This window comes from Zosterops lateralis, assembly GCF_965231275.1.
Source record: "Zosterops lateralis genome assembly, chromosome: 28".
Classification (NCBI taxonomy): Eukaryota; Metazoa; Chordata; class Aves; order Passeriformes; family Zosteropidae; genus Zosterops; species Zosterops lateralis.
This window is the reverse complement of record NC_139788.1, coordinates 2,971,416-2,984,967: the sequence shown is the minus strand read 5'-3', so window position 1 is coordinate 2,984,967 and position 13,552 is coordinate 2,971,416. Positions and strand designations below refer to the sequence as shown.

Genomic DNA, 13,552 nt, shown 5'->3' with positions numbered 1-13,552 from the left:
AGACCCCCGGGCTGGGAATTCCTGGGTTCGGACCCCCACACTGGACACCCCTGGGCTGGAACCACAGAACCCTCATGCTCTGAGCCCCGGGCTGGGACCGGCGGGGTTGGAGCCCTCTGGGCTGGGCCCCCCAGCTCCGCCCTGTGCTACTCGAGCAAACAAGCACCCACCCCCAGGGCACAGCCCCTAGCTCTGTTCACAGAGGCCACACGGCCCGCGGGGTCCCTGTGGGAACAATCTATGGCGGGCTGCAGACTTCAGTAGCACTGCAGAGTTTGTGGTGATGGAGGGGCAGGAAGCAGAGGAACCGGCAGTGCCAGCATTCCATGTCCTGGGTGAAGCACATTCCTGCTTTTTGAGGCAGACAGTGCTGCCCCTTCCTCTGCATGTTCACTCCCCTTCATCTCACTCTCTTCTTGCTGAACACTTCCAGAATGGTGGCTCAGCTGGAAGCTGAGCACAGACCAGAAACACCCCCTGCCCAGCTCAGCACCAGCAGCTCCAGCTCCCAGGGTAGTCACACTGGTGACAGCAAATCCTTCGCTCTGTAGGCAGGCAAAGGCTGAGCCAGGGGCAGTGGGATGGCAGCTCTGGCCAAGAGTCCTTTGGCCATTGGAGGAGAGACATGAGCAGCTGCCAATGGAACAGGAAATGAGCAGAGAGACCAGAGCCTTTAAGTGGTGTTATTCACTACAAAAAAACCAGTCCTGCTCCTCTGCAGGCACTGGGGCGGGGAACAGCAGAGCTCCAAGTCCTTAGGGGAAAATGTTCCTGGGGGGATGTTGTGGGGTGTGACAGCTGGCATGGAGGGGCTGGCAGTCCATCCCCAGCCCATCCCGGCTGTTGTGGGGCAGCACCAGGTCCTCACTTGTGCTTGGCGTGAAGGAACTCACTGCGGCCCTTGTCACGGCCCCCGAAATACCGCACCCTGTGGATGGCCTGCAGCTGCTCCTCGATGGTGGCCCGGATGTCCAGCTCGTCGGGGATGTGCACGTAGCGTATGTTCCTGCCGGTGACAAAGAGCTCGTCCAGCTGGGACACGGCGCCCCTCCTGTCCGTGTAGGTGACCTCGGCCAGGCGCACGTTCATGAAGGCGTCTACGCTGGTGACGCGCCCCGCGGCCGCGCTCTCGTCGCGCAGCTCCACGGTGGTGACGCAGCCGCGCAGCCCCTGCAGCAGGATCACCAGGCTGTTCTCGGCGATGGTGCGCTCCTTCACAGAGTGGCTCACCTCCATGGCGGCTGCGGTGGGACAGGGCACGGCCTGGGGCTGGGGACACCCATCTGCTGTGCCCCACGGGGACCAGCCCCTGCCCACGGGCCAACCCCTTTCCATGGGCCAACCCCTGAACGCTCACCTGTACAGAGACCAGCCCCTGCACACACACCTACACACGGACCAGCCCCTGCCCATGGGCCAACCCCTGCACATGGACCAACCCCTGAATGCTCACCTGCATACGGACCAGCCCCTGCACACACACTTGCACACGGACCAGCCCCTCCTGCACGCTCATCTGCACGCGGAGCAGCCCCTGCGCACAGACCAAACCCTGCACACTGTACCAACCCTCAAATGCCCACTTGCACACACACGCATCGCCCCTTCCACTCTCACCTGCACGCCTATCACCGGTCACACGCCCATCTGCACACACACACAACCCCTTTCGCACTTAGCTGCGCTCATACCATTCCTTACACTCCCCTACACACTCCCACCACCCCTCGCACGCTCTCCAATCACTCCCATTCTCCTCGCCCACCCCCTGGCACACGTGCCCCCCCCAATCGCAGGCTGGGGTGTTCCGTGTCCCCCTGGCACTCTCCCTGCCCGCAGCCCCCCTCCATGCTCGCTGTCCCCCTCCCGGGTCCCCCCAATGTCCCCGTTCCTTCCCCCCCACCGCGCGCACTCACGCGCCGGCGCCTTCCCGCGCGCTCGCCCGCGCCGCCCCGCCCCTCGCGCATGCGCGGCCCCGCCCCTCGAGGGGCTGGAAGGGGCGGGGCTGGAAGGGGCGGGGCGTTCGCGCGCGCATTTCCCGCGCGTTCCAATGTCCCCGTGTCCCAGTGTCCCGATGTCCACATATCCCGCTGTCCCCCTGTCTCGCTGTCCCGCTCAGAGCCCGTCCATCAATGCCAGCAGGTCCTCGCCCTTCTCGGCGCTGTCCGGGCGCGGCTCCGCCACCTCCATCTCGCCCAGGATGCGGGACAGCTCCGCCCGCCGCCCCGGCTCCTGCGGGGCAGACACCGCGCTCAGCCGCCGCCGCCGCCCCCGCGCTGTTACCGCGGCCAGGACTGGGACGTGCCCCTTCTGCACTCAAGTGGGCTAAAAACCTGTTCTAGTATTTGTTAGGATTCAATTTTCTTAGTAAATATTCACCAATTCCACTGTCTTGACAGAAAATTAGTCATTAGTTATGAGTTTAAGTGAAATGGGAAAAAAAAGTATTTTTAAGTCCCTACTCTGGGTGAAACGTGGTCCTTAGAAAGACAGGGATGGTGAGAACCAGTGATGTGAAATGTTACATACCTGTGTGGCTTCAATGTTGATAACCTTGTAGGACAACTCCTCTGGCCTGGTCTGTGCAGCATGTCTTGATTAAAAACATGAAAAGAATGGTTAATCCCATGAAGATGTATAAGGAAGTTATAAAAATCAGAGTTCATGAGGCTCCTGTAGGCACAAATGATACTCAGAGGATCCTCACAGGGCCAGACTTGGATGGGGCTTGAAGCAACTTGGTCTTCCCATGACAGAGTTGAATTAGAGGACCCTGAAGGTCCCTTCCAACCCAAACCATTCTGGATTTGAATTCTATAAAGTCTGGACAATCCCTCTGTTCCTACTTGGCAAATTAATGTATTCACCCCAGTTTGGAGGCTTCTCCCATTCCTAGATACTTTTGTTAAGTGTAGAAGAGCAGGAACATTTCTGTCACTGAGATTAAAAGCAGATAGAAACACTCTGCTGAAATGACTGAAGGGATGTTTCTGTCCAGCAGCATTGGGAGCAAAGCTGCATCACAGGGAACATCCTGGAGCAGGACACAACGTGCTGGTCTGACCCTAAAGCTGTCCAGGGTCAGCTTTGGTCTCCAGGCTCCCCACAGGGTACCGCAAACCCAAACCAAGAAGGATCCCAGCTTACTCTTCCTCCTCGTCGGTTGTGAACAGGTTCAGCCGAAATCCCGTCTCCCCACCAGCGGGTTTCTGGATGTCCAAACCTCCCAGCAGCCGGGCCAGAAAGTTCAGCTCTTCTTTAGCAAGAGGGTTGGGAGCTATGTTCTCCTGCAGGAAACAGCAATGGGCTCATTGGGTAATTACCTGGCTGCAAGGAGCTTTGATATTCCATGTATGTCCTTCATATATTTCTGATATTCCATACATGTCCTTTAGAGGGATATAAACACATTTCCCTGTTACTCCTGGGACAGATTGTGTGGATAACCAGTAATCACCAGCTCAGTACTGGAAATGTTTGTTTGAATTTACAGACTCAGCACAAGATACTTTTCCAGCTCATCTGTAAAAACACCTTTCTGTTTTCTGAGGAGATTAAAATGGAAGCAAGCACATCCTTGCACAAGCGTGTGGATTCTTTAGGAAAATGTGCCCTTCCCCTGACTTCAAAGGACTGGGGAGGATTGGATGAGGCTCTGAAAACAACATAAAAGCTTCCCTGAACTTATCCCATATCTAAAAACTAAGAATTTGGCCAGCTTAAGCAGGGACAACAGGACAACACTGACCTTTGCCTGGGATGCCAGGTTTTTGGATGACCCTGACATGTGTGTCTCCACTGGCCGGGTCACACTGTACCTAGAAGGGAAAACACATGGATAAGAACAGATTGTTGTGAGATGAGGCACAGCAACCAGAGAGAGCAGCACAGGATGCAGAATCTCAGGATATTTTTCTGAAGACTGAACAATTGCAGTGAGAAGTTACAGCTCAGTGTGGTGCAATGCTGAGGCAATAATGCATGTGAGGGATAAAGCTGTGAGAAGGAACACAGATGTCTTTGGATGGAAAATGTACATTAAGGCAAACATGGAGATCAGAGAGGATTTCTTGACTGTGGTTACATTAAATCACATTTCACGTAAGTGCAGAACACTCTTTCCTCAGCTCCAATGTGGGCATAAATCAAAGTTTTGCTGTTTTCTGCAGCTCTTTATACACTGTCCACACATGTCCTGGTGCAGGACAGTGCCCTGTAACAAAGTCAACCTGATAATTAATAGCAAAAGAGGCCAAAACCACACCAGGCTGAAGATGTGCTTCTGAACAATCCATCAGCATTTGGTTCAGGTTTCTACACAGAACAAAATTACTTACATATTAGTTCCAAGTTTGAGGACTCTGTCTCCATAAAGCTCAAAAGATCCTTCTCTTTGTGGAGTAACGTAATTCCCAGCAGTGGTGAACTCAGCCCTCTTAACTTCCACTCCTTTGTGATTGAATATCCTTAAAAATGAAGCATTATTGAAACATTTAGCAGTTTCAATCCTGATTTTAGTACCTAATTCCTCTGCTTTCTGCATGAGGGGAATAAAACTTTGTAACAGCACATTGCTATATACCTCTGTTATAGGATAAATTATTAATATCTAATTTATTGGGATAGAAAACTCCAAAAGCAGTTTAGCATTTCATTGCTGGGTGACTTAGTCCCAAATCCTGCCCTTTAAATAGTATTTACTGGAGGTTCAGCTATCCATGCAATAGGAATGGCAGTGTGAGCTGGATTCCTGAGCCCTCTGGAATGAAATTCTCCTCCCTGAGCAGCCCCACACACGACACCAGCTCACCTGATGAGTCCTGGCACTTCTGTGCCCCACGGGACAGGCCCTGAGATTGGCAGCACAAAACGACCATTCGAGTTTTGCACTTTATCCTTCAGGAAGATGGAGACCTGCAAAAGGACATCACCAACATCACACCCCTGGGGAAATCCTCTATGGACCTTCCCATCCAAATTCCCTGAAAGCTGAGCTTAAACCTCTCTGCCTACCTTAAACCTCTCTGCTGGGGAAGGTCTCCTAGAGCTCTTGATGGGTATATAGGGATGCATTTACAAAGCCACTGATGTGGAATTATGGTCCAGAGGATGGGCACACACTGATCTAACATTAAAAAAATTGTATTAAAAACTATGTCCTGTTCATGCACACGAGTGTGACCAATTTGTTTAGAGAACATCAAGACTTCAAGCTCAGGTTTACTATCAAGTTTCTTCTAAAAGGAAAGATGGACTTATCAGTCAACAAATCACACTAGTAGAGATTATTTTTTCCTTAATATTGTAGAATTAATCAGCATTATTGCAGTATATGTGCTCAATTTGTGAAATTTGAGTGCAATTACAAGCACATCAAGATGACTGAAAAGCACAAGCAACAAACCCAAACCTGCAGTGTTTATAAGCAGATCCCTTTGTATTCCAGCCCCAAACTCCCTGTCATCCTCCCTGCCTAGCTGGACTGGGCTCTTACCCTGATGTGCATGTCCTGGAAGAAAATGAGAAGTGTTTGCCTGATGAGCTGGAATTCACCATCAGAGAGACAGTTGTAGGTCTGGAAAAGGAAAATCATCAAGAGTTCACAGGTGTGCCATGTCCCACCCAGGGGAAGAGGGAACAAATACAGCTGAATATTCTGATCCACTTGTAGGGAGAGCAGAGATGCTCTAAGGGGGCTGCTGGTCATTATCAGTAATTATTATCTGTGACTAAAAGTCTGATTTAATTTCTGCTGAAATCAGTGGAGACTTAAATCAGGCTGAATAAGCAATACATTAATTTAAACTGGGTCAGCAAAAAAATACCACTTGACTCACAGCCCTCTCCACTGTACTAATTCATCTCTAAGAGGCAAAAAAACCCCCATAAAATCAAACCACAGTGTGTCCCACCCTTGTCCTGAGGACTCTTACTTCCATCAGCCTCCGGAAGGTCTCATCCACCTGGTTCAGGATGCCAGGGGCATCGGAGATGAAATCCTTGATGGCATCCAGGTGGTTGAAGGTGACCAGCAGAATGTCCCTGGGCCGAGGGCACAGCAGCACTTGGTATTTGAAGGCCATAGTCATGAGGTCGTAGAGCTGCAAAGGAACACAGGAATGTTGGTCCTGTCACAGAGGAAACCTCCCGGGCATGGAGAGAGGGATTCAGTCAGACCTGTGGCACAAAGAATCATTTTAACTTTGTTTCCTAAAAAACAAGACCTCTGCAGTCCCATCCCCAGTCTCTCTGCTGGGTCTCCAGTGTCACCAGAGCTCATTGAGGTCACACCTCGAGTGTCAGGTCCAGTTCTCAGCCCCTCAGGGCAAGAGAGACATTGAGGGGTTGGAGTGTGTCCAGAGAAGGGAGTGGAGCTGGGGAAAGGGCTGGAGCACCTGAAGCAGCTGAGGGGGCTCAGACAGGAGAAAACAGGCTCAGGGGGGACCTTCTGGCTCTGCACAGTTCCCTGACAGGAGGGGGCAGCCAGGGTGGGTCGGGCTGTGCTCCCAGGGAACAGGGACAGGAGGAAAGGAAATGGCCTTAGGCTGTGCCAGGGGAAGTTCAAGCTGGACATCAGGAGGAATTTCTCCATGGAAATGTCAATTAAACATTGGAAGAGGCTGCCCAGGGAGGTGGTGAAGTCCCCATCCCTGGAGGTGTCCAAGGAACAACTGGATGTGGCACTCATTGCTCTGGGCTGGGTGACAAGGTGGGGATTGGGCACAGGTTGGACTCAATGCTCTTGGAGAGCTTTTCCAACCTCAGTGATTCCATGAATTTCAGCAGCCCTGACACCTGGGTGGAGGGTTCTCTGGCAATCCCATTCCTACCATTTTTCCCTAAATTGGCTGTGGATACACTGTTTGCAGGCAGTAACTCTTTAACACCTGCAAGACAGTCAGTACAGAAACACAGACATTTCTCCACACCCATATACCATATATGTGTATCTTTCTAATATATATGAAAACACCTGATAAACTTAAAGAATGCTTAGTGAACTTGTTCAAATCAAACATTTAGCTGGCCAAGCAGAAATACTCAGTTCTGAATAATACTCAGTTCTGAATAGTACTCAGTTCTTAAAAATACCACGGATTTTCTCGGCCGAGAACCATTTTCACAAGCAAAGCTGTTCCAAAATGCTTCAAAGCCATTAATTATTGCAACAGCAACTGGTGAAGGGCAGTGAGGGAGTGCAGCAGAGGCAGGCTGGGCAGCAGGACTGTGTTACCTTGTCCATGCTGGCCTGGTTGAGTCTCATGATGGAGGCGTGGGCCAGCCGGTCGTACACGGTGCGCAGAGCTTTCTTGGAATACAGATCCTGGGGTTTGAACAGCTCCTCCATGAATTTTTTGTTGAACATGGTGGTGATGATGTCGTTCATAACTGCAAAGATAAAGAGGCTCTGTGGTTTGCCCCAGAGCGGCGTGTTCCTGGTCCATCCCAGCTGAAAGGCTCACAGGACAGGGCACAGCAGGAGAGGGGGAACAGCTCCTCTGGATCCAGCACTGCCTCAGTCCCACCCGGGCTGAGCCAGCTGATGTCCCCCAGGGCACAAATGCCACCTGAGCTGAAGGCAGCAGTCCCTGTTTCCCCGTGGGAATAAGGCTGGCTTTGTTGCTCTGGTTTTACAGCTATGGTTGGCACTTTTCACTTTTAAATGATGTTGCTTGTAGGCTGCTCTGATGTGTTATTATCTAAAAAATCTGCTTCCTAAGGAGAGCGTTTTGCACTGTGGTAGATCTTTGCAGATTGCAGCTGCCTGGCTGTGCCTGTTCCTTGACACCCTCTGACACCATCAGTCTATTTTTTAACTTCTCAACGGAAGCTCCTGCAGGGCTCTCTGTAATCTTTATTCCAAATGGATTAACCCTGGCAGGTATTTAATAAAGCATTTATATCCCTGGGATCTATATTAATGCATTCAGGGCTCTCACAGCTGAAAGATCTGCAGGCCCTAGAGTTTGAAATGCAGAACTCCAAACTTCCTTACTTGTGGTTCATTTTTTAATGTGTGAATTTAGCCATGGAAATGTTTTATTACTGGGGAGTTCTTAGAGCTCAGGAGTGCTGAGTGTGAGGGCTGTGCTCTGGTTATTGAGCTTTTAATGCAAACAGGATGGAAAACATTGTGCAGTGGTCCAAGCAGATGCAGCATCTGAGCTTTTATGCTGGATCTGCCACTTTTATTATCTCCCTGATACACTCTAAAGAGTTATCATCAATAAACATTTATTCTTCTATCAAAAAAAAAAAAAAAAAAAAAAAAAAGGTAAATGAAAACAGCAGGTCACAGATTAGTGTACAAGTGTGGATTTTCCTAAGCAGATGACTGTTACAAAGCTCATAATGCCAGACAATTCTTGTGGATTAGAAAAATCTCTGAATAAATAATTAAAAAAAAAAAAAAAAAAAAGGGAAAGGAAAAAAAGTGAACATATAGAGAGTGGTAGTAACCAATTGTTTGAATTATTGCCTTGATGATTCCTTGGGGGTCAGAGACCTGGCTTTTCACACCTGTCCTATACCAAGAGACAAAACAAAGGTAATTTCCCTGTCACTTCATCTCTCCCTAGAGGATAAACTCCCTGGGGACTGCTGGGAGCCTGGGCAGGGAGAGTTGACTCTCTCCTCTCTAAACCTGCTGGTTACAGGTTCCTCATGCACTGGTCACACACAGCCCTGAGCTGAGCCTGACAGGGCTCCCCAGACCTGGTTTAAACACCCCAAAACCACAGACAGATCTCAGCTCCTGAGCAGTCTGGACTACAAATACACCTAATTACAAATGGGAACAAAGTGCCTTCTTCCTCCCTTCCTTTCAAATAAACTGGCCATAAAACAATCCCTTCTTGCAATCTTTGTCAGAACTCCCCTATTTTTTCCTGGAGAAAATAAAATATATTAGTACTAGCAGATATTAGTATCTAGTTAATTTTGCAGGGAATCAGTTATGACAAAAAAAGGACTTCTGCTTTATACTGCTATTAAGGAAAATATTTTTAAGCTGCTTGTGTCTGCTGCCCACACAAAGATTTCTCCTGTCTTTGGAGAGTCACAAACAACCCAAACCACCAGGAGAAAGACTGATTTTCCAACAGAATCGAAGGTCTGTATGAACCACAGACATAAATTATCTCCTGAAATTAAAACCTCTTGTGTGGGCTATAAAAATAACTGAGAAAGACATTAAAAAAAATTACTGCAGTGAAGGGCAAATTGATAATAAACCTCTCACATGTTTGATGATGACACATCAAAGGTCTCAGGGGGGCCCTGGAGTGGCCATGGCAGTGACACAGGAGCATTGGCTCAGGGACATGGCACAAACAACACAGAGAAAGCAACTGAGCAGAGAGGGGAGGGAAACCAGCACAGCCCGTGTGATGGACAGGACTGAAGCTGGGGGTGGTGGTGGCTTTGTCCTCCCCATGCCAAGGCTCTGGTGACAGACAGCACCTGTCACTGGCGTGGCTGGGATGCATGACACGAGACTGGAGCTACACCTGGGTGATGCTGGAGCTTCCAGGAGGATGTTTGGGGCAGCACAAGGAAAATTATAAGCTCTGGACAGTCATCCTGAGTGCCACGGGCTCGTGGTTCCTCAGGGAACCTCGTCACAGCTCCATCAGTGACAGCCCCAGGTGGTGACTGCAGGATCCCCTGGAGCACTGAGCACAGGCAAAGTGTTCTCTCTCACAGGAGAAGTGATGGGTCAGCCTGGGACCTGCCCCTGAGCCAGCCACAGCTCCTCGTTGTTTTGGATGGGATGGATTCTGGTCCTGGACTTCTGAGTTAAAGGCTGGGAAAAGGGAGTGCTTGGAAACAGGATGGAATGGTAAAGAAAAAAGCTGGGACAAACTCCGGGACATCAGCATTTACCTTCAGTAAATATTAAAACCTACCAATGATGCTTATTTTGCAAAACACGAATCATAACCTTGACCCCTCTTAAAAAAGGGCTGCTCCGAAGGACCTTGTAAGTTCTGCCCCAAAAACTTGAGATTCAAGAGGTTCATTTCCTCCTTCCTTAGCACAGCCCTCACTGGAGGCTCCTGTTCCAGGGCAGATTCCAGAGGGAAACATGTTCACACCTCATCTGCTCCCCTGCAGCACCCGAGGGCTCAATCCCACCCTCCAGGCAGGATGAGCTTGGGCATCCTTTGCTCCTTTGGGATCACTCTGCCAGGTGTGACCACCAGCACAGGTGGGTAAAGCAGCTGGGAGATGGGAATGCCTTCGATCATCCCTGGAGTTCACCTGTCCAAACCCTGAGCAATGAGATCAAACCTTAGAAAAATGGAATAAACCAAAATATTCCTGCATTTAAGCAGAAAAAACGACCTGCACAATGCTCAGACAATTACATGCTTGCATGAAGACAGTGGCAAAGAAACACAAATACCGTTTTTGCAGGCAAGACCACCAGGATAAAAAAAGTTTTGATCCATTTACACTCTTGGTTAAATTACCAGCTGATTTTTGAGGCCACAAGATTTTAATAAAATATGGCCTTTTTTTTTTTTTTTTTTTTTTCACCGATTTCCAGTCAAAAGGGCATTTAAGGACCAGGTGAGCATTCCTGTTCATTTGTGACACTGCCTGAAGGCTGCAGGAACAGCCTCAGGGGTTCAGGCACGATGAGCCCCAGGTGTGCATGTTGGTTGGACTGGTGCATGCAGCCAGCAGTTACTGTACCTCGTTTCCTGTCCACATCTGTCCATTCATCTACACGAAGCATATAAAACAAAACAGCAGTTCAAGATGTAAGAACGAGAGTTGCAAGGAGAAGGAAAGAAATAGAAAGAAATAAACTTAAAAAAGGAAAAAAAATAAAAGCAGCTAACTAATGGATTTTGTCTTTTCTCATCAGCATTTCAGCACTGAATGAAAATCTCACCCTCCCCTTGGATAAAATCCTGCTGCTTCAGTGCACAGAAAATTTTACCTTTTGCATGAGCTTGGGAAAGTTTTCAGCTGTATTTTGCACTTATAAGTAACCAACATTTGAGTGAACAGCTTTAAACATCAACAAATACCTCAATGTGGATGAACCACATCTCAGTGAAATTAAAACACAATTTTTTGGAAGAAAAAAATAAAATCCATGTGTAGACAAACTAAAGCAGCCCAATTCTCCTGCTGGGATACTCCACCAAGATTTAATTTAGCTAAAAATCCTAAACTTGTCCCTGCACGAACAGCAGTAAACCTCTGTCAGGTCATTCCCTCATCAGGACACACATGAATAATTCCAAATTGCCCCTCTGACAAACAATATAATAATTACAGTGATCTCTTTGTTGTTTGGCACTTCAGGAAGGACAGGCAGAAGGGATAACAATACCAAGCTCATATCAAGTTGATTTTTTATTAAAACATCACAGAGCTTCCCGAGGCACATTCCCCATCCCCTGACAGAGAGGTGCAAGGGCTTTGTAAAGCAAAGCTTTAATTTGAAGTGGTAAATACAGAGGTGCTTGGCTGTGAGCTGGAGTTTCATGGCCCACATGAAGGCACAATGTTTGTAAAAGGATTTTGGCCAAATGAGGTTGTATAAAAGCCAGACAAGGGTTTCGGGTATTGATATTTGAATTTCACACAGATGTATGTGCGTGTCTGCACGAGATTTACAAATTTATTCCTGGAAACTCCTTCTCATTGCAAAGCAACCTGGTCTGCCCCAGGACCTGGGCTGACATCACCAAATCCTGAGTTATTTTGAATAGAAAAGTGCATTTCTGCAGCTTTAACCCCCGAACTGAGCCCAGGGACACCAACAAGGACTCCACTTTCTCCTCCTGTGTGAGACCTCCCCAAAACCAACCCCAGCAACACCTTGGGGCTGTTCCTACCACAGGGAACTTCACTGAGCTGATCAACCCCAACGGGCTGTGCTTCCCAGTGGAGCCCACAGAACACTGAGGGCTGATTTCTGTGGTGATTTCTGTGGTAATTAACTGGGATGGAGCCCTGAAATTGGGGCAAGAAAACTCTGCCTGTCAGGTCACCGCATCCTCTGGTGACAGCACAGTGTGTCCCTGTGTAACAAGTGACAGGAGGAGAGGACACAGGCTCGACCTGTGCCAAGGGAAGTTTAGATTTGATTTTAGGAAAATATTCTTCACTATAAGAGTGATTGGGCACTGGGATGGTCTGCCCAGGGAGGTGGTGGAGTCACCATCCCTGGATGTGTTTAAAAAGAGACCAGATGTGACACTCAGTGCTGTGGTTTAGTTGAGGAGGAGGTGTTGGGCCATAGGTTGGGCTTGATGATCTTAAAGGTCTTTTCCAACCCAGTTCAGTCTGTGATTCTGTGACATCTTGGGAACGGCACTGCCGGGGGGGGAACAGCCCGAGCCGCTATCGGAGAGGCGGGACGGGGACACGGCCTTGCCTGGGGACACCGCCCTGAGCTGGGACATCGCCCTGGCCGGGTACACCGGCCCTCAGGGGACACTGCCCTGCCCAGGGACACCGCCCTGCCTGGGAACACCGCCCCTCCAGGGGACAGAACCCTGCCCGGGGACATCGCCCTGCCCGGGGACACCGCCTTGCCTGGGGACACTGCCCTGGGACACCGCCCTGCCTGGGGACACCTCCCTGGGACACCGCCCTGCCCGGGGACACCGCCCCTCCAGGGGACACTGACAGCAGCTCCCGGGGCTCCGCTGGCCCCGGGACCCGCCGGGAGCGGAGGGAGCCATGCCAGGCCCCCGCCCGCCGCTCACCTTTGCGCGCCTTCTCCCCGGGGATGCTCTGGGTGCGCAGCCGCTGGTCCAGGATGTAGAGCATCTCCCCGCCCAGGTTGAGGAACAGCAGCGGCAGCGTCCGCGCCGACATGGCCCCGGCACGGCCCCGGCAGGCCCGGCCCTGCTCCCCGCTCCCGCCGCCGCCGCCGCCGTTGCCGGGCAACCGCGGGGCCAATCGGGGCGCGCCGTCTTGGCCGGCCGGGCGCGCCTGCGCGGAGTCCCCGTGTGAGTCTGTTATCATCTCAGTGAGTGTGCCATCAGCTCGGTGAGCGTGTCATCAGCCCGGTGTGAGTGTGTCACTGTCCCAGTGTGAGCGTGCCATCGTCCTGGTGAGTGTGTCATCGCCCTGGTGTGAGTAGGCCATCCTGGTCTGAGTGTGTCATCGCCCCGGTGTGTGCCATTGCCCCAGTGTGTGCATCATCCTGATGTGCGTGTGTATCATCCCAGTCCGTGTGCGCAGCGCCTCAGTGTGAGTGTGCCATCATCCCAGTGTGCGTGCATCATCACAGCCCGGGTACACATCATCCCTGGTGTGTGTGCCCATTGTCCGTGTGTGCATTGTCCCTGTCCGTGTGTGTGTTGTCCCTGTCTGTGTGTGGAGCATCCCGATCCGTGTTCATTGTCCCACTCCCTGTGTGGATCATCCTGATGCACAAGCACAGCCCCAGCACAGATGAGGAATGGTTTGGGTTGGAAGGGACCTTAAAGCTCATCCAGTTCCACCCCCTGCCATGGGCAGGGACACTTTCCACTATCCCAGAGTGCTCCAAGCCAACCTGGCCTTGGACACGTCTAGG

The 13,552-nt window shown here is 50.5% G+C and overlaps 2 protein-coding genes across 3 annotated transcripts; both read right to left on the bottom strand.

The window, feature by feature from the left end:
- Positions 1-547: 547 nt before the first annotated feature.
- On the bottom strand, positions 548-1,949 carry LSM10 (LSM10, U7 small nuclear RNA associated). Of its 2 annotated transcripts, none has more exons than XM_083879310.1 (2): positions 1,917-1,949; positions 548-1,241 (listed from the first exon to the last, which is right to left on the bottom strand). In XM_083879310.1, exon 2 carries the CDS (start codon positions 1,234-1,236, stop codon positions 865-867), a length of 372 nt encoding a protein of 123 aa, XP_083735436.1. In that variant the 5' UTR covers positions 1,237-1,241; positions 1,917-1,949; the 3' UTR covers positions 548-864. The 2 variants fall into 2 exon arrangements, with proteins under 2 accessions (XP_083735436.1, XP_083735435.1); XM_083879309.1 differs by lacking the exon at positions 1,917-1,949 and adding an exon at positions 1,484-1,802 and having other exon boundaries at positions 548-1,405.
- Positions 1,950-2,013: 64 nt separating this feature from the next.
- Positions 2,014-12,848, bottom strand: OSCP1 (organic solute carrier partner 1). Its single transcript, XM_083879222.1, has 10 exons — positions 12,735-12,848; positions 7,235-7,389; positions 5,934-6,101; positions 5,495-5,575; positions 4,811-4,914; positions 4,338-4,466; positions 3,749-3,818; positions 3,148-3,287; positions 2,530-2,593; positions 2,014-2,232 (listed from the first exon to the last, which is right to left on the bottom strand). The coding sequence occupies exons 1-10, from the start codon at positions 12,844-12,846 to the stop codon at positions 2,116-2,118; spliced, it is 1,140 nt and encodes a 379-aa protein (XP_083735348.1). The 5' UTR covers positions 12,847-12,848; the 3' UTR covers positions 2,014-2,115.
- Between the last annotated feature and the right edge of the window lie 704 nt (positions 12,849-13,552).

Coding starts and splice junctions, on each gene's coding strand:
- LSM10 (XM_083879309.1), bottom strand. CDS start 1,335: ATGGAAAGGGGTTGGCCCGTGGGCAGGGGCTGGTCCCCGTGGGGCACA.
- OSCP1 (XM_083879222.1), bottom strand. CDS start 12,846: ATGTCGGCGCGGACGCTGCCGCTGCTGTTCCTCAACCTGGGCGGGGAG. Junction 3,819..4,337: donor CTCAAACTTGGAACTAATAT/GTAAGTAATTTT, acceptor TTTCCCTTCTAG/GTACAGTGTGACCCGGCCAG. Junction 3,288..3,748: donor ACCTGGCATCCCAGGCAAAG/GTCAGTGTTGTC, acceptor TGTTTCCTGCAG/GAGAACATAGCTCCCAACCC.